This window comes from Centropristis striata, chromosome 14 (genome assembly GCF_030273125.1).
Source record: "Centropristis striata isolate RG_2023a ecotype Rhode Island chromosome 14, C.striata_1.0, whole genome shotgun sequence".
NCBI classification, from domain to species: Eukaryota; Metazoa; Chordata; class Actinopteri; order Perciformes; family Serranidae; genus Centropristis; species Centropristis striata.
The window spans coordinates 32,653,737-32,679,702 of NC_081530.1; the positions used below are offsets into that span (position 1 = coordinate 32,653,737).

The window sequence follows — 25,966 nt, forward strand, 5'->3', positions numbered from 1 at the left end:
GTTCCCTTTTTTTTTTTTTATACGAGAGGGCTAGATGATCATTTAGAGAGTTTTAACCTCGTGTTAAAACATGAAATCAGTAAATTAAAAGCTCTGATGCGTGCATTAACCCATAAGAACCTATGGTGACACCCGTGTAACAAACACTTTAAATCTTCCAGAATCTCCCATATTCAGAACAGAAATGTGGAAAAAGTAGCTAATTTCAAAAAACATATTTTTACTGACCATAATTCCCGAACAAATTAAAGTCACAATGTTTTATATATATGTTATGGAGATGTAAACAAAAATAAAAATCTATTTATTATTGATTTATTCTTATTTTGTGACTTAAAAACAAATCTGACAAAAAAATATTGTTAAACAGCAATATAAATGTCACAATTTTCATAAATGTTGTTGAGATGCAAAGAAAAAAGGCAAATTTGTGTCTCTGTAAGCAGAAAATGTGTCTCGTTTTTGTATTTGAAAATAAGAAATATCATAAACATAAATACCATAAACGCCCAATGTATCGTATATGTCACATCACAGATCTTTGACATTTAGGGCTAGTATTATTATTATTATTTTTTTAAACATCATTATGTGTTCTATGTGTCCACTCTATGGTATATCCCCCATAATTTCCCTTTAAGGATTATGGGTCTGGGTTCTTATGGGTTAATATAACAGAGGTATGTTTGAGTGTCTGACTCACGTCGATGTCATTGGCGTTGTTGCCGGGCAGCGGCGGCGTGGCGGGGACGATGGGCTTGCTGGTGGGCGGGGCCGTGGGGCTGGAGCCGTGCTGAGGGATGCTGGGAGAAACCGGCTCCATCTTCACGATGGCTGGAGCCGAACCAAGACACACCGACTGGGACAAGACCACTGAGGACACGGAGACACAAACATGTTCAGCTACTCCAGGTCTGCACGGATTTACCATATTTTCCGCACTATAAGGCGCACCGCAGTATAAGCCGCAGCAGCTACATTGAATGATGTGTACATTTATAAGGCGCACTGGACTATAAGCCGCAGGTGTTTTAATGTTTAATTACCATATGTAAGGGTTGGTGCACAGAGGGGATTGTGGGGAAAGAGATGGCTGCTTGAGGAAGCTTCTTTTACAGCCAGATTGACTGTCTTTAACTTAAAAGCTGCATCATATGCATTTCTACGTTTGTTTTCCATAATGACAGTTTGTGCATGAAAACTTCCTTTGCACAAACTATCTCGCTCTCGTAATGTCGGTCTGTCTCTCGCTCTGTCTCTCGCTCTGTCTCTCGTTCTGTCTCGTTCTGTCTCTCGCTCTGTCTCTCGTTCTGTCTCGTTCTGTCTCGTTCTGTCTCTCGTTCTGTCTCGTTCTGTCTCTCGTTCTGTCTCTCGTTCTGTCTCTCGTTCTGTCTCTCGTTCTGTCTCTCGTTCTGTCTCGTTCTGTCTCGTTCTGTCTCTCGCTCTGTCTCTCGTTCTGTCTCTCGTTCTGTCTCTCGTTCTGTCTCGTTCTGTCTCGTTCTGTCTCTCGTTCTGTCTCGTTCTGTCTCTCGTTCTGTCTCTCGTTCTGTCTCGTTCTGTCTCGTTCTGTCTCTCGTTCTGTCTCGTTCTGTCTCTCGTTCTGTCTCTCGTTCTGTCTCGTTCTGTCTCGTTCTGTCTCTCGTTCTGTCTCGTTCTGTCTCTCGTTCTGTCTCTCGTTCTGTCTCTCGCTCTGTCTCTCGCTCTGTCTCTCGCTCTGTCTCGTTCTGTCTCTCGCTCTGTCTCTCGTTCTGTCTCTCGTTCTGTCTCTCGTTCTGTCTCGTTCTGTCTCGTTCTGTCTCGTTCTGTCTCTCGTTCTGTCTCTCGTTCTGTCTCTCGTTCTGTCTCTCGTTCTGTCTCTCGTTCTGTCTCTCGTTCTGTCTCGTTCTGTCTCGTTCTGTCTCTCGTTCTGTCTCGTTCTGTCTCTCGTTCTGTCTCTCGTTCTGTCTCTCGTTCTGTCTCTCGTTCTGTCTCTCGTTCTGTCTCTCGTTCCGTCTCTCGTTCCGTCTCTCGTTCCGTCTCTCGTTCTGTCTCGTTCTGTCTCGTTCTGTCTCTCGTTCTGTCCCTCGTTCTGTCTCTCGTTCTGTCTCGTTCTGTCTCGTTCTGTCTCTCGTTCTGTCTCTCGTTCTGTCTCTCGTTCTGTCTCTCGGTTTCACTTTTACTTTTGCGCGCTACCTGTTTCACTCTTTTCCGGCGCCCTGCCAGATTGGCTCGGGGTCCTTCGTCTGCCGCTGATTACGGCACGGCGACTCCGACAAACTAAGTAGCTTTCGACACAAATACACACAGACAAGTGAAAAAGAGCTTAAAAGTATCTGAAGGACCCCGAGCCGGTCTGGTCTGTACACCTGCCTCCAGCTTCTCCTGCTGGAGCCCGCCGCTCCTGGCGGACCGGTCATAGAGCCCAGAGAGTTAAAGTTGGTGGACTGTAACCTGTAACATCCATAGATTTAGGAGGCAACCTAGTGGCCGTTAGCTGTAAAAATCCATAGATTAGCCGCACCATTATATAAGCCGCAGAATCGAAAAATGGGGAAAAAGGTATATAGTCCGAAAATTATGGTACTCTTTATTTTACATTTTAGAGACAAAATATCGTCATTTTTACTCCACTACATTCAGCCGACAGCTTCAGTTACTTTCCAGGTTGAGATTTAACATGAACATGATCATTTTTCTATTTTTGCATGAATTAATTGTTGCATATTTTTGTACAAGCTTGCTTCAGTAAAGAAGCTAAAAAAATAAATATTTGAACAACATAATTACAGATTACAAATTATGGAGAAGGGGCGGGACTTATTAAGCTGCCCTGCTGCACTTTTCATCGTCTATATATTAACTTCAATTTTATGAATTTAATGATTTTAATATGTTTAACATTAATATTAATATGTTTTAATATTATTTTAATATACATTTTTATGTCTTTTGAATGTGAGGCACTTGCTGCCTGTAATTTCTTTGTTGTAAAGCACTTTTTGCTGTATTTAAAGTGGCATATAAATACAGTAAAATTAAGTTAAAATAAAGTTAAAATTAAGTGAAAACTAAGTTTGTTTTTTGCATGTATTTCTTTGTCTGTATTAAATTGTATAATAATTTTGCTTTTTATTTATTATAATTATTATTTTCTTTATCATTTTATTCAAATAAACATTTCAATCAATCAATTCAATTTTTTTTTAATGAATCAAAGCATCTGACAGTATATTAAGTATTTATAATGAGACGTACATTCACAACAGTAAAACATAAACTTTTGTTTATATGAATGCATCAATAACAATCTGAATGAATCCATTCTGCAGAACGAGCACTTATCTAATAATATATTTAGAATATATAAAACAATCTGAGTGGGTCCATTCTGCATAACAAGTACTTTTACTTTAGATACTTTAAGTACATTTTGATGCTGTTACTTTAGTACTTTTACTTCAGTAAGTGTTGAATGCAGGACTTTTACTGTAGTCGAGTCATTCTGCAGTGTTTATTAGTTCTTTTACTGAAGATCAGCTGGAAATAATTCAGTGTTTCTACTAAAAACCTGCACCAAAGGGTGTTTACCGGGTCTGGTCTGGTCCATGGGGGGCAGGCCCTGCAGGATGAGGGTCTTGGCCGGTGTGGGGGTCTGGGGGACGGGCAGGGCGGCCACACACAGCGGTCTGGGCTGGATGGGAGGTTTGGTGCTCAGGATGGTGCTCGCCTTCAACGAGGCCGAACCGGGCAGGACTGGAATAAGAGAAAACAAACAAAACACAACATGAGATGCTTCTATTAACCTGTTAAGACCTCAGAATAGATTCAAAACCACCTCAAAAAGCTGAAAAACTGCACAGAAAGTCAACGTTTCCTAACATAAACCATTTATTTCTCAGCCTCTGGAGCAGAAAGAGACATAAAATAAAAACCATCTGAAAGCTCAAACTTTAACTTTAACTCTAAATCATCATCTTTGCCCTAAAATTCACTGTCTGTCATCTACGTGCTTGTTTTAGATGATCTTGTCACTGTTTAACTTTATTTTCTGTCAATTCTTCCATATTTTTTTCTAGAGTTGGGTGATATTTATAGTCTACGACAATATTGCTAACGTTGTTTTGACGATATGCAATTTTGCACTATCGAGTATTTATAATACCTCAAAAAGAAAACAAACTGATTTTTCCCCATTTAATGTCTCTACAATGAAGTTTAAGTCTAATGATTCAGTTTAAAAAAATAAACAAGAGCTGTTGTTCTGAAACATGGTGTCCCTCCATAGATGTCCTGATACGCAAGAAGAATTTTAACAGCTTTTATTTTGGTAAAAAAAAAAAATCACATTTCAAAGGATACTGTCACATTACTGTATCGGAAAAAAAAAAAAATAATAATAACATTTTTTTTTTGTACCCATATCGCCCACCCCGAATTTTTTCCCCTTTCAAATCTCTGTATTTGAGAGGCTGAAAACTGCATTTTCTGCTGTTTTTGCACACAAAATAATTTAACAATTGATTGATAAAATAGTTGGTGATAAACTAATCACAAACTGAGGTAGAACTTTTGTCCCTGGCAACTTTAATAAACTTTTTTTTATTATTAAAATCGGGAATATCTCATACAGTTAGGGCTGCAACTAATTATTGTTTTTGTTATCGATTCATCTTCAGATTATTCAACTAATTGTCTAGTCTGTAAAATATGAATAATGTCCATCCCAGCGTTTGTATGATCTTGTCACTGTTTAACTTTATTTTCTGTCAATTCTTCCGTATTTTTTCCTAGAGGTGGGTGATTATCACCTACGATTACACCGTTAACGATGTTTTAACAATATGCAATTTTACATTATCGAGTATTTACAATATCTCAAAAAGAAAACAAACTGATATCTTGCACACTTGCATTTCAGCAAATCCAGTTGCATTTCATCGTTTATGTGACGAGATCAACCGAATCATGCAGACGTTGCATCCGGTCTTAAAGGTATATACACGCAAACCTCACCTGCAGTCTAAATGGGTTAAATCAGCCTCATAATAAAGCAACTTTTACATTTCAGACGACTGTTTTCAATGCAAAACACCCAAAATGATTCAGACAACAATCCACGTGACTCCAGCCTCAGCCCTCTTTGGTGTGAAGAGGAAAATCTTGCAGGATTATCACTGTGATTTGTTTTGCAAATAAGAAGTTTCCAGATGTTAGTAATAGCGCTCCATCACGTGCATTCATTTGAATGTAAACAAAGTAGTTCTGGATGCTTGTGCATGCGACAGAAGAAGAAACTTTCCCACAGCAGAAGGGAGGCGACAGTAATCCCTCCTTTGTGTGGAGTCTTGTGGCCCCGGGGGTCTCTGAGCTCTGCTGGTCCTATAGGTGAACCAGAACGGAGCTGAACCGGTAAATCAGGAGATTCTCTATCTCTGATCTCACGTCACGTCTACAGAGCAACCAGAGAAACCTGAGCTCTTATTATGAGAAGCACTTTGCTTTACATTCAGAGGGACTCGGGTCTGAAGTGGCAGAGTTTAGGATTACAGGTTAGAACAGGGGCCTCAAATTACCGGGGGGCCGCTGGAGGCAGCAACAAAATCACCAAAACAAGACACAAAATGACTGAAAAAAGACACAAAATGACAGAAAAAAAGACACAAAATGACAGAAAAAAAAGACACAAAATGACAGAAAAAAAGACACAAAATGACAGAAAAAAAGGACACAAAATGACAGAAAAAAAAGACACAAAATGACAGAAAAATCACTAAATTACTTTAAAAAAAAATACATAAAATGACCAAAAAAAGACAAGACTGAAAAAACACTGAATTATTAAAAAAGACACAAAATGACAGAAAAAAACTAAATTACTTAAAAGAAGAAACAAAATGACAAAAAAAGACACAGAATTACAAAAAGACACTTTAAAAAAAAAAAAAGGCTAAATTACTTAAAAAGACATAAAATGACCAAAAAAGTCACAAAATGACCAAAAAAGACACAAAATGACCAAAGACACAAAATGACCAAAAAAAAAGACACAAAATGACCAAAAAAGACAACATTTTTAAAAAGACACAAAAAAAAAAAAAAAAAAGACACAAAAGGGCCACAATTGGCCCGCGGGCCGCGAGTTTGAGACCCATGGTTTAAACAAAGACACCTGGGACATGATGATGAAGTCACAGGTTCCTAGAAACAGGCTCAGCAGTGAACAGCACGCTAACCTACTCTTCCCTGTTTTAAGCTGAGCTGTGAAGCAGTTTTTCTTCACATTGTTCCCTGTGGAGTTTGCTGGAAGTGACGTATTTTCGTGGGTTTCAAACAATAACAAATGTTTTTCAGCCGAGGATCCTTTGCAAGATAGAACATTTTAATGTCTTTGGAATATCTTGACAGGTTTTCTTACTTGTCTAGTCTCAGTTATGTGACAGAAAAATATATTAGAAAGATATTAGACCTTTCAACCCCAAAATCCTGGAGGCGACAAGTACGTTTTCTTTATAAGTTTGCAAACAATAAACTGTTTATCATAGAAAGGAACTGTAAAAACAGGCATTATCGTTAGAGTTTGAACTTTACAACAGTCTTTGAATGTTTCCGTTATAGAAAGTGACCAAAACTTGTGTTAAATGTTGATATTTGTGTCTGAATCTCTTTATTCTCCATGTGTCTTTTAGAATAAACCAGATCCTGTTAAAAACATTAAATTCTCCTCAGAGACACTGAAGACATGATTGATTCTGCTGAGACCAACAATCACATGACAAATATTCACTGAGAATCTGTTTACACAGAGCAGAGAGGAGAGGACAGGAGAGGCTGTTTACACAGAGCAGAGAGGAGAGGACAGGAGAGGCTGTTTACACAGAGCTGAGAGGAGAGGACAGGAGAGACTGGAAACATGACAAAACTGAGAATATAGAGAATACATGGACTTTTTAGGTGATTTCACATCTTGTTTGGGTCATTTTGTGTCTTGTTTTGGTATTTTTTTGTTCGATTATGTATTTATTTAGTAATTGTACGTCTTTTTGGGTAATTTTGTGTGTAGTGTCTAGTGTTGTAGATATAAATTCCAGTTTACGCCAATTTAAAAAAGGTTATTTATCAGAGAAATTCAACTTGTGTTTTTGTTTATTTCTGATTTCTGTCATTCCAACTGTGTTATTCTGCACAAAGACATGTTTGAGTAAATACAAGGACACAGAGAGGAGAATGTAAAATAAGAAAAAAAGACCCTGTAACAGCTCGTTTGGGTTCAGAGGGTTAATATATTTGCAGAGATTAGATCATAATATATGAACTACATAATGACTCAGAGACTCCACGTCACTGTTTTAAAGTTTTTAGTCTGAGCAGAGACCGACCTGCAGGCTGCGTCTGGATCCCGCTGATGACCGCGGGGATCTGTGTTGTTAGCGGCGTCTGTAGCGGCGTCTGTGCTGTGGGGACGGCTGTGGTTGCCACGGTGACCTCCATGGAGCCCAGCGGGGGGGACAGCACGTCCCCGTACATGTAGGGAGGAGTCGGAGGGTTTTCACCTTTCACTGTGATCTGAACGGGACAGAAAATACAGTCAGAGCCAAGAAACCAGGGCCAGGTGGAGGCAGCCAATCAGAGAGGAGCAATCAACTGCCATCAACTGCTCCTGTGGAATTTGACGCCACTGAGAGAGGCAGAAACAGGCGAAAATTCCCCTCGAACAGAAACCATTTTTGTCCAAACCGTATCTCCTATCATTGAACCGACTTCACTTTGAGCTTCCTCAGTTCTTCCTGAACGTCTACATACCGTATTTCCTCACTTTAAAGCCGGGTCCCTATTAATGACGGCCTCATTTAGTAACCGGGTGTAAAAACATTTTTAGTAAATAAAAGCCGGCCTCTTTTATAAGCCGGGTGTCTTACCGGTGTTATGTCAAAGTCTGTTCCCCGTCGATATGTGTCCCCCTTACCTTAACCTGCACCAACCTGACCCCTGACCCCAACCAGTCCTCCTTTAAGTTGTTAACATGAGCCCAAGTTGACCTGAACCCCAAACAGTTCTCTCTACAAGGCCTAACCTTCAACTGAAATCCTAACTCCAACCGTGGAGGTGATGCTACGGAGAACACCGTTCAGGAAACATCATCTGACGGTAACAGATTTCTGTATTTAGAAGTTTGGCCACACGAGTTAGTACTGTAGGTAAATATGGTTGTTTCTCCCGCTGTCCTAGTCATTCTCTGTAAAGTCGAGCCGTTTACGCACGTTCTTCTGGGCTTTTTAGTAGTTTCAACATTTTAAATCCTGCTTAAAATGAACATTCAGCGTGCTGTTCATTGTTTGTTTACATCCCAGTACTTCCAATATGGCCGACATCCAGGTAACTGGCTACAATGCGCTGTGTAAAACACTCTAAAAAGTGCCGGTCAGAGCTGCTCTGATTTTCTTTTTTTAATAAAAGCCTCCTTTAAATAATAGCCTGCCCCTTTTATTAGCCAGGTCCCAAACTGATTTTTTATTAATAAAAGCCCCGGCTACTATTTGAGGAAATACGGTATAAGTTTTGTTAAGAAAAATTAAGAAATATGTTTTTTAGAGCGATCAGAAGAAACCGGTACCTCTGCTTTCCTGCAGATATTTTCCCGCCCTTTTACCATGGTGGTTTATGAGGCTGTGGGTGATGTTGGTGGCTCATATGTGCGTCCTACACGCAAACTATAACTTTATTTCTGTAGAGTGGTATTTGCCGCCTCGAGCGCAGTTTCCAAATGTATTTTTTGACAAATTTTTCTCTCCCTCTCCACTCTAGCCATTAAGTCATTCACTCCAGCCTCTCCATAGAATAACATTGGGGGGATTTTTTTGCGTTTTTTTTTTGCCTAATAATTAGAAAACCGTTTGTCGAAACCCTTAGAAAAGTCATAGCACACCTGTTATGGCCGAGACAATCGATTGATACCTTTTTAGTGTATGTGCGACCAAAACTCTGGGAGGAGTAGTTGACCGAAAAATGACACGGAAGAAACGGAAGAATAAAATCGAGGAACAAGCCCGGTGGATAACATTTGATTTTTTTTAAAAGCACACTCAACACTTTCTTAGGCATTTTAACATGCAGGATTCCCATCACAGGAAGGCTTTTATTGTGAAAAACCACCCACCTGTGGGTCTGGTGAGGATGCAGAGCAGTCGGAGGCGAGCGAGGACGCCGGAGAGAGAGGCTCCGCTTTCACCTGGAACACTGGACACAAACACACAAACCAGTTAGAATAAACACAATCAACTGGTTTCTGATCCATTAAAGACCAACTGGAGAACTTACACATCTCCACCGGTAACGGCTGAGTGATGGTCATCTCGTTCTTTATCACAGGAGCTTCTCCTTCACAGAGAACACACAGACAGAAACATCAAGATTAAAACCACGCTGACATGTGAGATTTATGGCTTAATACTAATAATAAACATAGTAATATTGTTTATTGTTTGTTTTATTTGGATCCCCAATAGCTGCAGCACAACTGCAGCTATTCTTCCTGGGTCCAACATATAATATACAGAACATACAAGTTAAATTAAAACAAACAAATAATTAACAATGGGAATAGTGAAGAAAAAAGAAACAAAAGAAAAGAAAAAGAAAACACCAAAAATAAAACCAAGAAGATAAAAGATAGCAAATCTTCAAAGTCAGGATCTTTTATACATTCTTTACACTTTATACATTTAATGCTCTATAGCTTTATTCGATGCATAGCGGTTTATATACCTTACAACATATTATTCTATATTTTTAATAGTATATTAATAGTAATAAGGTTAATTTATTAATAACAATTCATAATTAGTATATGTCCATAGTATATAGTAGTATATATCCATTTAAGAGATGTTTTTTCAATAATAATTTAAAGTCTTTTGTGCTTAAAGGTTTGTTTAAATTGTTTATAATACATGTACAAAGTGATTCTAAAGACCACATGCATGCTGCAAAAATACAGTTGCAAGAAATATATGAATTATTTGTGTGGTATTATGTTCAGCATGTTGTGTTTGACTATATTTGGGATTTAGATGCAGATCAGATCACATTTTATGACAAATTAATGCAGAAAAAATAGGTAATTTCAAAGGGTTCACAGGTTTTTTTTCTTCTTGCAACTGTATATAAATAACCAAGATATAGGTTGATGATTTTCACCCTCAAATGACACTTTGAACAATAAAACCAGTAAATTATACTTAATTTCTGCTCTTTATTCAGGGTATTTTAATATTTTTTGTGTGTAAATATTCTTAATAATTAAAAGTTAATTTTCTTTGAAAAGGGTGTTCTTGAATTATAATTAACAGCAGCATAAATCGGTCTTAAAATTCAATAATATTAAATCTACAAAAATAGTTCATTGTTAAGTGTCTTGTATGATTTAGGAGAAGTTGCATTTTACATTTTCTTGCATTTTGAATTTTCTTTGAGGCACAAACACTTCATGACATGTTGCAGGAGCCAGTTTTCACTAATATATTGCACATTTCATTACTCTGAAGCGCAACATCCTAAATAAAGGATAAATAAAGTAAGAGAAAGTTTAGATAAGTATACAAAAATATTCTTGCATGAGGCCCAGTGTGCATGAGTTTAGCAGCAAAAAAAATGTTAAAAAAACAAATTAACCCAGATAAATAAAAGTCCCAGAATCCCTGCACACTACTGCTGCTACAAATGTGGATAAAAAACACTATTTCCTCCTGTTTGTGTGATAAAACTACAGTGAGAAGCTGATTTAGGAAGTTACTGAAGCTTGAAATAAGAAACTAAAACCCTGATTCCAAAATAGTTAGGACGCTGTGAAAAACATAAGTACATAAAAACAGAATAAAGTGACTTCAAAATCCAGTTTGAGCCGTTTTTTAATTAAATACAGAATAAAAAAAAGAGATATTTAATGTTCAAACTGATACATTTACATTATGCAATCAGCTAATATTTAGGAAGTTGTTTGTTTGTTGGTTTGAGTCTTTCTGCAGGATTTGATGACAAGAAAAATAGACTTTTCCTTTTCTTTTTTCATAAAACCTGATCTATGGAGGCACTAAAATAGCTTCATGTAACGTATAAGAGGATCTGTGCAGCGTCTGGTCTCATTAAACAGGTCTGACTCGTGTTTTGGAGACTTCCTGGAGCGTGAAAAGAGAAACGCTGAGCTGACGGCGGTGTAATGTTCCCTGTGATCGGCCGCGCTCCGCTGCTCTGTACCTGTGAGAAGGTTGTCGTCAAGGTGTCGCCATGGAGACGTGGGGTTGTCAGGATCAAGGGTGAGCACCAGGTCGTTGTCGAACTGCCACAGGTCGACGAAGAAGAGGAGAGGAAGAGGAGGAGGAGGAGGGTGGAAAAAGACAGAAAGTCAGGTGGAAAATTAGGTCAAACAACGGCTGGATTAGTCAGAGTGTGTGTGTGTGTGTGTGTGTGTGTGTGTGTGTGTGTTACACTCAGCCAACTGAAACAATTAGCCTGATTATCCTTTGATCCATCAACTCGACTTAAACGGCCTGATTTAATGCTGCTGCGTCAATATTTTACATTATAAAAAAGTATATTATTAATAAACCCAGAATACGTGAATCCTAATAAAATAATAATAATATTTTATATCCTAATAAAATAAACAGTAAATGTTGTGTAGACGACTCTAAAGTCAAAGTCAAACTGTGTTACATTTCATGACAATAACTTCACTGAAAAAAAAGGAGAAAAAATAAGAATCAACACTTTTAACAGTTAAAAAGCCAGAACTGAAAATATGTTTATATGCCATTTTTAGTCAAGTAATATATATATTTTTTTATTTGTTCTTTATTTAATTTAATTTGGCAATGTAACACACCATATGTATACAATGTAATAATGTTTAATTATGTTCAATATTATCTAATAAAGCAGCTTTCTGAGAAATTTTGCAGAAATCAGTGCAAAATCAACACAGAAAAGCTTTATTTTATTCCTGCTAAAAAGTCTCTTTATCGCCCACCATATTGGTAATCTCTGAAAATTGGGTAACTTGTGAATTTTCCGTTTCTAAATTTTTTATTCGTTTAAAAAAATCCCACATCAATCAGGCTCTATTTGTAATAATTTTAGCCTTTTTTCTATCATATTTGCTTCAGAGAAGAAAGAGTTACTGTCCTGGAAACTGTTATCCAATCAGATCTTTTTGTTGCTGTCGCTAGGCAGAGAAAATGACATGTCTGTCTTTAATCCTGCTCCACTAACAAGACTAGAAACACAATTTTACACAATTTATGCAGCCAGAAGCAATTTTAAAAAATCCACTAAACAAGTAGTACTGATATTTATTTAGCTATTTATTTTGAGTTTAATTTGTTCTTTATTTAATTGTGTTAAGCAATGTTACACACTGTATGTATAATACTGTTTAATAATGTTAAATATTCTTCAATAACGTTATTTGTTTAGGAAAGCAGCCTTATGAGCACCTTTGCAAAAAAATGGCTGGAATGGAAAAGGCTGAAATGTAGAATTAGAATTTGAAAATGTGGGGTTTTTTTTAGCTTGATGCAGCCTTTTTTTGTATCATATTTGCTTCAGAGAAGAGAAAGTTACTGTCCTGGAAACTGTTATCCAATCAGATCTTTTTGTTGTTGTTGCTAGGCAGAGAAAGGTTCAGACTGATCTACAACACTTTTCAAGTACCCACAAGCATCATGAATATTGTAAAAAAAAAAAAAAACTAAAGAAAAAGGCAAAAAATCACCAAAAAAAGACACAAAATTTCCAAAAAAGACACAAAGTGACGAAAAAAAGACACAAAGTGATCAGAAAAAGATGTAAAATGACCAAAAAAAGACATAAATAAAATAAGACACAAAATCTAAAAAAAATGACACAAAATCCCCAGAAAAAGACCAAAAAAAAGACGACCAAACATGAAAAAAATATGTAAAATGACAAAAAAAATATGTAAATAAAAAAAGACACAAAATCTAAAAAAAGGACACAAAAACTCCAAAAAAGACACAAGGTGACCAAAAAAATACGTAAAATGACAACAAGACACAAAATCTCCACACAAAAAAAGACACAAAGTGACCAGAAAAAGATGTAAATAAAAAAGACACTAAATCTAAAAATAAAAGACACAAAATCTCCAGAAAGAGACACAAAAAGACCAAAAAAAGAGACATAAAATGACAAAAAAAAAGACAACCAAACATGACACAAAATTTTGGGGGAAAAAATATGTAAAATGACAAAAACAGACACAGAATGACCAAAAAAAGTCCACATATTCTATTTCTGCTTCACTAACAAGACTAAAAACACTAAAAACACGAACATTTTCACAATTTGACTTGTTTTATGCAGCTAGAAGCAACTTCAAACATCTTCACATCCAGAACCACGTCTCTGTGATATTAACTGGCGGGTAAACATGTTAAATTATCTCTTTAAAGAGTTAATAAGTGTGTGTTTTTGCCTGCAGACTGAGTTCTGAACCATCAACCAGGTGGAGTGTTTTTGCATCAGTTTCACTCTCAGTCGGGACAGAAACCAGAAACAGAAACCAGAAACCAGGAAGCAGAGCTGTGACTTTCTTTTTGTTTTGTTGCTCACCGGCGCTTCGTATTTCAACCGCCGGCTGAAGTCGGCGTCCTCGCCCTCCTCCATGCTCTCACACTGGTACAGACACGCATCTGTGGAGAAACAGACACACAACAGAGTCACGACACCACAGCCCATATTACAACAGTTATTAGGAGAGGATACAAGAGGCTGTTTACACAGAGCTGAGGGGAGAGGAGAGGCTGGAAACATGACAATACTGAGAATATGTAGAATATGTGGACTTTTTGGTAATTTTACATCTTTTTTTTGTAATTTTGTGTCTTTTTTTTTTAATTTTGTGTCTTTTTTGGTCATTTTGTGTCTTTTTTTAAGTAATTTAGTGTTTTTTCAGTAATTTTGTGTCTTTTTTTGGTCATTGTGTCTGTTTTTTGTAATTTTGTGTCTTTTTTTTGTAAATTTGTGTCTTTTTTTGGGTCATTGTGTCTGTTTTTAGTAATTTTGTGTCTTTTTTGGTCATTTCGTGTCTTTTTTTGGTAATTTTACGTCTTTGGTAATTTTGTTTCTTTTTTTGTAATTTTATGTCTTTATTTGGTAATTTTACACAGAGCAGAGAGAAGAGGACAGGAGAGGCTGGAAACATGACAATACTTCAATATGAACAATATTTGGGGGAAACTGTTAATGTAACTTTGTGTCTTTTGCGTCTCTTTTGGTTTTTTGTTCATTTTACGTAGTTTTTTAGTCTATTTGTGTCTTTTTATAGTCATTTGACATCTTTTTTGGTCATTTTGTGTCTTGTTTTAGTCATTTTATGTCATTTAAGTCATTTTGCGTCTTTCTTTGGTCATTTATTTTGTTTTTTGGTGACACCTGTGGACACTTGGAATTTATATATAAACACTTTCCTATTTCATTCACATTTAAAAAAAAAAATATATAATAACAAAAAAAAACACCTGAAACTGCTCGGGGCTTTCAGAGGGGTAAGTAAAGTACTTTTTTGTTCCATCACAGCAAATCGAATACTGTTTATTCAACTTTTGTTTGCTATAAAAACCCAAGATACTGGTGGACAGTGGAGCAGGCGTCTGTGGGAGGAAGACGCATCAGAGTCACGACAGCACGGCGGATATTAAAGCAGAGTTATTATTATACAATAAAGAAGAGAAGAAAAAAGCCCCCGAGATGCCGTCAGCTCTCAGTGACAGACTTAAAAATGCTAATTTCGTTGTTCCTGTCACTTCCCACACATCACGTCTTTAACGTCACACACAGAAACAGGCAGGATGAGAGCGTTTATCAACCACAAACAGATAAATATCCACATTAACGTCTCGTTTTAGACTCAAACTGCATCTGTTCACAAAAGCCACACAGCAGACTCACTAACAACACTCACACAGTCAACCGGTTATTGATTCAGGTGATAAATTCATTGTTTAGTTTGTAAAATGTCCCAAAACATATTGAGAAATCAACATTTTCTGAAGTGCAAAGAGAGATATTTAACTTAGAATCAACCAGATTAGATTCAACATCATTATCACGCAGTTACTGAGACAATAAAACGCAAATATACAGTACAGGTCAAAAGTTTTAGAACACCCCAATTTTTCCAGTTTTTTATTGAAATTCAAGCAGTTCAAGTCAAATGAACAGCTTGAAAGGGTACAAAGGTAAGTGGTGAACTGCCAGAGGTAAATAAAAAAAGGTAAGCTTAACCAAAACTGGAAAATAATGTACATTTCAGAATTATGCAAGTAGGCCTTTTTCAGGGAACAAGAAATGGGTTAACAACTTAACTCTATGGAGTCTTGGGCTATTTTGTCCATTTTTGAATTCTTTTCATGTCTTTGTAAGTCATTTTGTGTCTTTTTTTGGTCATTTTGTGTCTTTTGGTGTCTTTTTTTAGTCATTTTGTGTCTTTTTTTAGTCATTTTGTGTCTTTTTTTAGTCATTTTGTGTCTTTTTGTGTCTTTTTTGGGTCATTTTGTGTCTTTTTTGGGTCATTTTGTGTCTTTTTTTAGTCATTTTGTGTCTTTTTGTGTCTTTTTTTAGTCATTTTGTGTCTTTTTTGGGTCATTTTGTGTCTTTTTTTGTCCTTTAGTCCAACATAAAATGTGATTTTGAATCTTTTTTTTTTTACTTTCAAAACACTATCATGCTCAATAAAGAATTTTAAATGTTGCAAATGTGCATTAATTTCAGAGTACACTGAGACATTAAACTGCATCATTTTCAATTCAATTCTGGAAAAGTTGGCGTGTTCTAAAACTTTTGACCAGTAGTGTATATATATTTTTGTTCCATCAAAAAAGTGCAAAATGCAAATGTTGCATACTGGCGAGACACAAATATTTCAGAGGGTTAAGTAAAGCACTTTTTCCTTCCACCACAGCAAATCAAATACTAGGTTTATTCAACTTTTGTTTGCTTTTAAAAAAAAAACTAGATACTCGTGGACAGAAAAAAGTCATAGATGGTTCAGGACATTGAACTAGTTCAGTTCTCATGAAATGTGAAAATAGACTCCGACAGAGTCAATATCAGCTGTAATGTGCAGCGATTCACACCTGCTGCCTCTGACAGGAAGTGGGCTGATTTAAATAGATTTCATATTTTGCAGTGAAATACAAAGACACAGTGAGTTGAAAAGAGCAGAAAACTCTCTGAAACGGCTCGTTGGAGTTCAGAGTGTGGAGAAAAGCAAACAAACTTTGCTTTTGTCATTTTACGTCTTTTTGGGAAATTTTGTGCAATTTTTGTTCATTTTACGTCTTTTTTGGGGAGAATTTTGTCCTTTATTCTCATTTTGTGTCTTTTTTGTCATTTTACGTCTTTTTGGTCATTTTGTGTCTTTTTGTGTCTTTTTTTCATCATTTTATGTATTTTTTGGTAATTTTGTGGGGTTTTTTTGGTAATTTTGTGTTTTTTTTGGTAATTTTGAGTTTGTTTTTTTATTGTGTCTTTTTTTGTCATTTAACGTCTTTTTTTAAAAAAAATGTGTGAAATTTTTGGTCATTTTACTTCTTCTTTGGGGAGAATTTTGTCTTTTTTTTTCATTTTTGTGTCTTTTTGGTCATTTTATGTCTTTTTTCTGGTCACTTTGTGTCTCTTTTTGGCGATTGTGTTTATTTGTTGTTTTTTTACAATATTCATGACGCTTGTGGGCACTTTGAAAAGTTTCGTAGATATAAATTCCATTTTATTCCAATTTAAAAAAACATCAGAGAAATTCCCCTTACTCTTTTTTTCTGATTTCTGTCAGCAGCAAACTGATGAGTTTTTTCAGTATATTCTGACGTTTTATAGCCTAAACCCTTAAATAATAACAAAAACACTCATTATTTGGAGCTCTACCAACAACAACATTGATGCTAATTCTCTGAGAATCAACTCCACAGTGACAACAAGTGATTTTAGAGATAAATCACACTAAAACCTGCCCTGGTTTACACATAACAAACAGAGGTGTGCCTTCAGGATCCCACCTGACAAACAGAACCAAAGAACATCAATAACAGAGGGGTTTTACGCTTCGTTTCCAGTAAAGCAGCAGACTGGTTTCCACCATGACCCTACTGCCGTCATGTTTCACCCGTACCACGATGCAGAGCTGAAAACTCTGGACTTTGTAACTGAAACAAACATTGAGGCCATATATGGAGCCCACTTCCTGTCAGAGGCAGCAGGTGTGAATCGCAGCACATTACAGCTGATATTGACTCTGTCAGAGTCTATTTTCACATTTCATAACACTGAACTAGTTCAATGTACTGTAACATCTGGGACTCTTTACTGCCCGCAAGTATCAAAAAAGTTACATAAACATAATATTTGATTTGCTGTGAAAAAGTAGTTTACTTAACCCTCTGACACCCCCGAGCAGTTTCAGGAGTTTTTTTTGTGACTGTCACATTTTTCTAACCCCTGTTCTTGTATTTCACTGCAATATATAAAATCTATATACAACTAAAAGTCCTGCAGATCTGTGGAATCAGCTCAATCATGGCTAGAAGTGGGAACAACTGAAACATGTCACTGTGCAGAATAACACAGTTAGAATGACAGAAATCAGAAAAAAAGAGAAAGGGGAATTTCTCTGATAATTTTCCTTTTTTTAATTGGAATAAAATTGAATTTATATCTACAAAACTTTTTCAAAGTGCCCACAAGTGTCATGAATATTGTAAAAAAAAAACAAAAAAAACACAATCGGCAAAAAGAGACACAAAATCGGCAAAAAGAGACACAAAATGACCAGAAAAAAATACATAAAATGAACAAAAAAGACACAAAAAAACGACACAAAATGACAAAAAAAGACACAAATTTTCAACAACAAAAAAAATCACAAAATGACCCAAAAGAGAAATAAAATGACAAAAAAAAGACAAAATTCTCCCCAAAAAAGACGTAAAATGACCAAAAGTTGCACAAAATTTCAACAACAAAAAAACAAACACAAAATGACCAAAAAAGTCCACATAATGTACTAAAGTATTGTCATGTTTCCAGAAATCGTTAAAAAAAAAGAAAAAACACAAGTTGGATTTCTCTGATATTCTTTTTTTTTCTATTTAAAAAAAAAATTGTTTATATATACACACAACACTTTCCAAGTGTGAACAAGTGTCACAAATATTGGAGAAAAAAAAGAAATAGAGACTCCTTATAAATTTTCCAGCCACTCCTGTCCTCTCCCCTCAGCTCTGTGTAAAATATTGGATCCACCTTTCAGACAAAAGCATTGAATCTCTGAATTCCCTGATCATTCCAGTATTTATCCATCTAGATATTTTAATCAGAAGCAGAGAGAAGTTAAAAATGAACCAACAGCTGCTGTTAAAAGTTGACTGTTTGAGTCGTTTTTTTAGTGATATTAACGCCTCCTGAGACGCCAACAAAAGAGTTTTTACTCTCCTGTTGTTGGTTTTCTGCAGTCGGGCAATAAACTCCGTCGGAATAGATTAGATGAAACTTTAATGATCCCCGTGGGAGAAGTGGGTCAAAGCAGCAGCAGGAGATAAGACACAAAGGACGTTTAGCACAAAGGAAAACACTAGCAGGCTAATTACACAACACAACTAAACACGGTTACAATGGCCTTTTAAAATCCGTCCTTTAATGAAAAAAGGCTACTTTATCTCAGAGAACAGAGCAAAAACAACAAATATTAGAAACTTGTGAAAGTTTAGCTGATTTTAAGTACTTTAATATCCTGCTGGGGAGCTTTGTCCATTAAAATACACTGTCATTTATTTATTTATATATATTTTTTATTATTAATCCAAATCTGCAAAGTAACCAGTGTTTTCATATAAATGTAGTGCAGTAAAAGTTTCAATAGTTGATTCCAAAATCAAGTTACAAAATTGTGCTTCACCCTCTGAACCCCGAGCAAGACGGCAGGTTTGTAAGATGTTTTCTCTAAAAGATTTGCTAAAATAAGAGTTTATCATGTCAATAATCTGTAAAAAACAGGCATTAAAATCACTGTTTTGAACTTTCCGACGGTCCTTGAATGGATCATATCTGACGAAGTTTCTCCAGGAAAAAGTAACTAAAACGAAGCTTCAAATTGTGATATTTCTGTCAAAATCACTTTTTTGTACTTATTACTTATTTTCAAAAATTGTCAAAAAAATACAGTTTGCACAAACAAGATCCTGTTAAAAACATTAAATTCTCCTCAGAGACACTGAAGACATGATTGATTCTGCTGAGACCAACGGTCACATGACAAATATTCACTGAGAATCTGTTTACACAGAGCTGAGAGGAGAGGACAGGAGAGGCTGTTTACACAGAGCTGAGAGGAGAGGACAGGAGAGGCTGGAAACAAAACAATACTGAGAATATGTAGAATATATGGGGAAAACAGTGTAATTTTGTGTCTTTTGGTCATTTTATGTAGTTTTTTGCTCTTTTGGTGAGTCTTTTTTTTTGTCATAATTTTTTTGTCATAGTAATTTGACATGTTTTTGGTAATTTTGTGTCTCGTTTTAGTCATTTGTGTTGTTTTTTTGTAACATTTGTGACACCTGTGGACACTTATATATAAACACTTTTCTATTTTATTCACATTTTTAAAAAAAAAGTGTCATTATTTTTATGTGATTTCTGTCATTCTAACTGTGTTATTCTGCACAAAGACATTGTTTGAGTTGTTCCCACTTCTAGCCATGATTGTGCTGACTCCACAGAGCTGCAGGACTTATAGATTTTATATATATTTTACTTATTGCAGTGAAATACAAGGCCACCGAGAGTAAAATATTAAAAGAGCAACAACAACAACAACAACAAAACGCCCTTGTGAGAGCTTGTCGGAGTTGAGAGAGTTCAGGTGTATTCTTCAGTCTGTTTTTTTTTCTATAAATCTGTCAATTCTTCTGCATTTGAATGCTTTCCCGCTACTGGTTATCTGATAAACAGCATTTTTTTTGTCTCAGTATCTATTTAATGACATTTAAATGGAATATAATCTAATCCATACCTGGGAGGTTCATATACATCAAATAAAAAAATCTAATCAAAATGACTTTATTTATCCCAGAAGGGAAATTCAGTTAGTCTGTTAGCTCTTTAGGAAATTATTTAAGAATTAGACAGCCAATTTGTTACACTGTTGTTACATATATACATATATATATATACCATATTTCTATTTTATTCTATGGTCCATATCTCTATTTTATTTTACTCCAAAATATTTTACATTTTTATAATTCTATTTGTACTTATCTTTATTTATCTAAGACTGGCATTTGTATTTACAGTCATGGAAAAAAATATTAGTTAGTTATTCGTAATAATAACCAAATCATTATCAAGAAAACCAATAATTTTCTAATAATTTTCCATGACTGTACATTGTTGTAAATTTAGTATAGAGTGCTTTTTATCTTTATTTGTTTACAGAAATACTTATTTCTATCTTTATACAGCAGCAACTGTAACAAAAGGCAATTTCCCCCAATCAATAAAGTATTTCTGATTCTAGTTATCATTAAAATAAGCAGTAAATTAAATCCAGTTAGGGGCTTTTATTGAAAGAATAACACCACTTTGAAGCCATATTCATCTTCTAGTGCAGTAGTTCTCAACCTTTTTGAGTCGTGACCCCCAATTTAACATGCATGTTGTCTGCGACCCCGCTCACTGAACACAATCTCACAGTTCAGATCACCCAAAAAAGAAAAAAAATGATTGACCAAAAAAAGACACAAAATGACCAAAAAAGACACAAATTGACCACAAAATTATAAAAAAGACACAAAATGACCAAAAGACACAAAATGACCAAAAAAAGGAAACAAAATTACCAAATAAGTAAACAAAATTACCAAAAAAGACACAAATTGACCACAAAATGATAAAAACAAAGACAAAATGGCCAAAAAAAGACACAAAATGACAAAAAAACAACACAAAATGACCAAAAAAGACACAAAATTACCAAATAAGTAAACAAAATTACCAAAAAAAGACACAAATTGACCACAAAATGATAAAAAAAAAGACAAAATGACCAAAAAAAATACAAAATGACAATAAAAAGACACAAAATGACCAAAAAAAGACACAAATTGACCACAAAATGATAAAAAAGACACAAAATGACCAAAAGACACAAAATGACCAAAAAAAGGAAACAAAATTACCAAATAAGTAAACAAAATTACCAAAAAAAGACACAAATTGACCACAAAATGATAAAAACAAAGACAAAATGGCCAAAAAAAAGACACAAAATGACAAAAAAAGACACAAAATTACCAAAAAAGACACAAAATTACCAAATAAGTAAACAAAATTACCAAAAAAGACACAAATTGACCACAAAATGATAAAAACAAAGACAAAATGGCCAAAAAAAAGACACAAAATGACAAAAAAAACAACACAAAATGACCAAAAAAGACACAAAATTACCAAATAAGTAAACAAAATTACCAAAAAAGACACAAATTGACCACAAAATAATAAAAAAAAGACAAAATGACCAAAAAAAATACAAAATGACAAAAAAAAGACACAAAATGACCAAAAAAAATACACAAAATGACAAAAAAAAAGACATTAAGTGACCAAAAAGACTAAAACACATGAACACTTTAACACAGTGGAGACAGAGCTGACTTCCAAAATGATTTGGCGACCCCCAGAAATCATCTCACGACCCCAAGGTTGAGAACAGCTCTTCTAGTGTAATGAGCAGACTTTTAACCAGAAACATGTCAACAATAAAAAATAAAATGCGTTTTTCTAATGAAGTGATAGAAAGAGGAAAAGAGACATGTGCTTCCACCATGATAAGATGAGCTGACATATCCGGGTCTGCTGACTGAGGAAGCACACACACATGCACACTGCAGCCGCATGCAGCAGACACCTAACACATGGATTATTATAAATATTATCAAATAAAACCCTTAAATATCCATTTTCCAGGTCCTGCAGGTGGGGGTTGGAGGGTTTTAACGCCCCCAGCTTCGTCTGACAGGCATCAACACACCCGGTTAGCCTCGTATCGGTAAAATAAGCGTTTATTTGCCTTTATAGAGACTTTAAATGATAACTCACCCCAGTCTTCGCTTGTCAGGAGGTTATCAGCGAAGAAGCGGCTGTCCAGATCAGATAGTAAGTCCGCACTCATCGCCACAAAGGCGGAGTGTTTGGAGAGCAGATAGAGGGCTAAACAAACACACACACACACAATACGGCCGCTAGATGTAGCATTAAGGTAGCTGGGTGGTGTTTGGAGTGGCTATCATTTATAATAAAGCTTAAATTAGTATTTCTTCTGTCGGTAAACGGGTTTATTTATCCAGTTTCTCCGGTGGATCTATCGCTTCTTCCCTTTGCTTCGCATATGACAGACAAGGAAACGCATTTTCTAGAAAGTTAACGCCCCTTTGAGAGAGAGCAGCCAATGACCGCAGAGGATGTTGTGATTGACATCCCGGGGAGCCAATAGGATGGCTCAAAATACGCGATTGGGGCGATGACCGGGTTGAGGGCTGAGGGTGAGGCAGAGAGAGATGATTTTAAAGGGTGATTCGGCCCAATCAAAAGAGAGCGTGTTTGATTGACAGGAAAAGGCAGCCAATAGACGTGAGGGGATTGCGGGTTTCGTGTTAGATTGACAGGCGCCTCAGCCAATCACAGCTTTTCAGAGGAATTAGAAAAAACTGCTCGCATGGAAGTCACGTTTTATCAAGCATTGTGAAAATAACACTCCCTAATGTGAGTTTATATAAGGAATAGAAGAAGCTACTTTATGCAAATACACTCTTCAACGCTGCAAATGCTTTGCATATCTATGTCATTGTTTGATTTGGACTATTATTTTTAAACTTAATGTGTTTGGGTGGAGAGGGGATGTAATGTTATTACATAACTCCAGTGAGGGGCGTATGAGGACATGCTGAAACACCGCCTGCAGATTCTGCCTCTTTAGGCATCACAGTTTGTTTTTTATCTCAACACACTTATGACTTCAGGATGGAGCAGGTGGTTGCAAACTGCAAAAATTTAATTAGTGGAGCAGAGACCTGTTGGGCTTTTGTCCTCTGGTGTATTAGTAAGAAGAAGCACATGTTATGGTACAGAAACTTTAAAAACAATCCAAAAGACAGGAGCCAGGATAAGTTAGACAAAGTATGTTTTCCAAAATGATTAGTATTCTATGAACAAAGTTAATTAACAAAGTGCATTACAACAAATTAGCAAACATGATGTGGTTCTTTTGGCTTCATCAGGACATCCAGCATGAATTAAAAATTCAAAATTACTTTATTTATCCCCGAGGGGAAATTCAGTTCGGCTGTTTAGCTCTGGAAGAATTGGAATTAGACAGCCTGATGACTGTAGTAGCGAAGGATCTTTTGAATCTCTCCGTCCTGCAACAGAGAGAGAGGAGCTGTCCACTGCTGTTTTTTTGGTCCATAAAGGTGTTGTGTAACGGAAGATCCGGGCATTTCAAGATGGACTCGAACATCTTGACAGTGCATCTCTCCACCACCTCGGGGGGAAAATCAGGGCGGTTTTAGTGTGATTAGAGTCAGCCCCTCCAAATGCGAGGCCATTGTTCTCCACCTGAAGACGATGTATTACCCCCTCTGGGTTGGGAGTGAGTTACTGCCCCAAGCGAAAGATTTCAAGTATCCCATACCGCCCCAGTTACATGTGGTGTCCCCCAAGGCTCTGTGCTTGGTCCCTTCCTGTTCATTCTGTACATGCTACTTCTTGGTCACATCACACGCCTTCACGGACTAAAATTCCACTGCTACGCTGATGATACCCAACTCTACATCTCCACAAAAACCATCACTCTTTCATTATCATTCTGTTCACCCTCACAAACTGCCTCACTGACATAAAAACCTGGAAAGCAACATCCTCAAACTCAACTGCAACCTCCGCATCACTCTGTTGCTCCAACCCTCTGGAAGTCCCTCTGTCAAAACACCGAAATTCGGACTCCACTCGTTAAAAAATCATCTCAAAACCCTTTTCAAGACAGCCAACAAAACCTGACTCCCACTGCCTAACTTGAACTGTCATAAACTGTTTGTACATTGTACATGTATTTGTTTATGTTGGATAGGTGGATGAAAATGGATGGATGGATTCTGTGTTTGTCGAGGGTTTATTAAATGCTTTCGATGCTTTACTCCAGTTTGTTAACTAAAACTAAAGCCTGAAACAGTAAAAAGAAAAAATAGATGGTTTTAAAATATCACCATGATCTGTGTGCCCTGGTTTCCTGTTAAAGCCACAAAGATCAACACGTTAGCACAGAATGGGCGTTAAAAAACAACCACCACCTACAAAAATGCACATCTTTCCAACATTAATGTAAGCATGACATTTGGTTAACATCCCATTTTATACCAGTTATATGTGTTGAAGTTTTTTAAAATAAACACCATCTTATCCAAATTTTAACTAGGATGTTATTGAAGGAATATCTAATGACATGTTAAGATAAACTGACTGAAATGCATGGAAGATAACGTTACACTTCATGCCTGGAACTGACCAGTGACGTGCTAAACTTTAACTGTCTTTTGTTAAACACAAAAACTTTCCAGTGCCAATAGTGTTTTGTTGTTGCTGGGAGATACAAGCTGTCTAACGGAAACTTCAGTGGTCATCGACCACAAATAGACAGGTAGTATTTTTCTTTAGAATATAACAACATAGTTCCTGTCTGTAACCCAGATATAAGCTGTTACTCTGTGTCCTGAATCATTTCAGTCTGTATGAAGATGAGGGTGAATATCTTCAGCTGCCTGTTGGTCTTTGTTCTGGGCTCTAATGTCTCTGCAGGTAAGAACTTTTATATTAATCAGTTCGTCTGGTACAGATAACTTAAAATATATAGACACCAATGAACAACATAATAATTAATGTGCAATCTCTGTGTTTGGCGGTTCAGTGTGGAGTTTCTTATTTATTGTAAATTCTGTTTTTTTTGCAGAAATAATCCGTGAAGTAGTCAAAGAAACGACCTCAGCCTCTCTGCCCTGTCCTCACTCTGTGGAGGGTAAAGTGATGTGGAGCAGAGAGACAAATGGAGACAAAGTTGATATAATTACACTTGACGATGAACGAGAAATAAGACACTATGACCCGTTTAAACGATACAGTGTATTGGCAGATAGATTTAAGTCCCTGTACATTCTCAGAGTTTCCATCTCCGATTCTGGAAGATATTTGTGTAACGATGAAGCAGCTGTGGAGCTGACGGTGATCCCATCAGGTAAGCACATCTAAGTAAATCTAATCAGGTCATGCTTGAGTCCAAATGTTTGTTTTATTTCTGCCAAATCTGAAGAAATTCCCTGCATATTAACTGAGTAAACTGTATATTCTTCAGCAAGAAAGACAGAAACAAAAACTGCATTTTTGGGGGGAAAAGATGAAACAGAACAAAGATTTTTTTATTAACCTCTTTATCGAATCCAATCAGTTCGTCCTTGAGTCCAAGTGGACATTTGTGCCAAACTTAAAGAAAATCCCTCAAGAGATTCCCGAGTTCACGAGAAAAGGAGAGACACAAGGTCACAGGACAGTGTCTTTGTCACAGTCTAAAGTCTAATCAGTTCATTCTTAAGTCCAAATGGATTTTTGTTTGTGCCAAATTTGAAGAAATTCCCTGCATATTACCTGAGTAAACTGTATATCCTTCAACAAGAAATACTGAAACAAAAAGTGCCATTTTTTATTATTTTTTTAAATATGAAACCGATCAAAATGTGTCAAATGTTTGCATGTGTTTTTTTTGTTTTTTTTACCTCTTTATCTAATCGAATCAGTTCATCCTTGAGTCCAAGTGGAAATTTGTGCCAAACTTAAAGAAAATCCCTCAAGACGTTCCCGAGTTCACGAGAAAGGG

At 36.2% G+C, this 25,966-nt stretch overlaps 1 protein-coding gene across 1 annotated transcript in view; it reads right to left on the reverse strand.

Annotated features, from left to right (window-relative positions):
* atf6b (activating transcription factor 6 beta) overlaps positions 1–22,416 on the reverse strand; it is a 35,223-nt gene extending 12,807 nt beyond the window's left edge. Inside the window, 8 exon segments of the mRNA XM_059350093.1 lie at positions 704–873; positions 3,568–3,732; positions 7,356–7,542; positions 9,134–9,213; positions 9,295–9,354; positions 11,230–11,311; positions 13,606–13,685; positions 22,147–22,416. Of these exon segments, the coding sequence (XP_059206076.1) occupies positions 704–873; positions 3,568–3,732; positions 7,356–7,542; positions 9,134–9,213; positions 9,295–9,354; positions 11,230–11,311; positions 13,606–13,685; positions 22,147–22,219 (897 nt within the window). The 5' untranslated portion in view covers positions 22,220–22,416.
* Between the last annotated feature and the right edge of the window lie 3,550 nt (positions 22,417–25,966).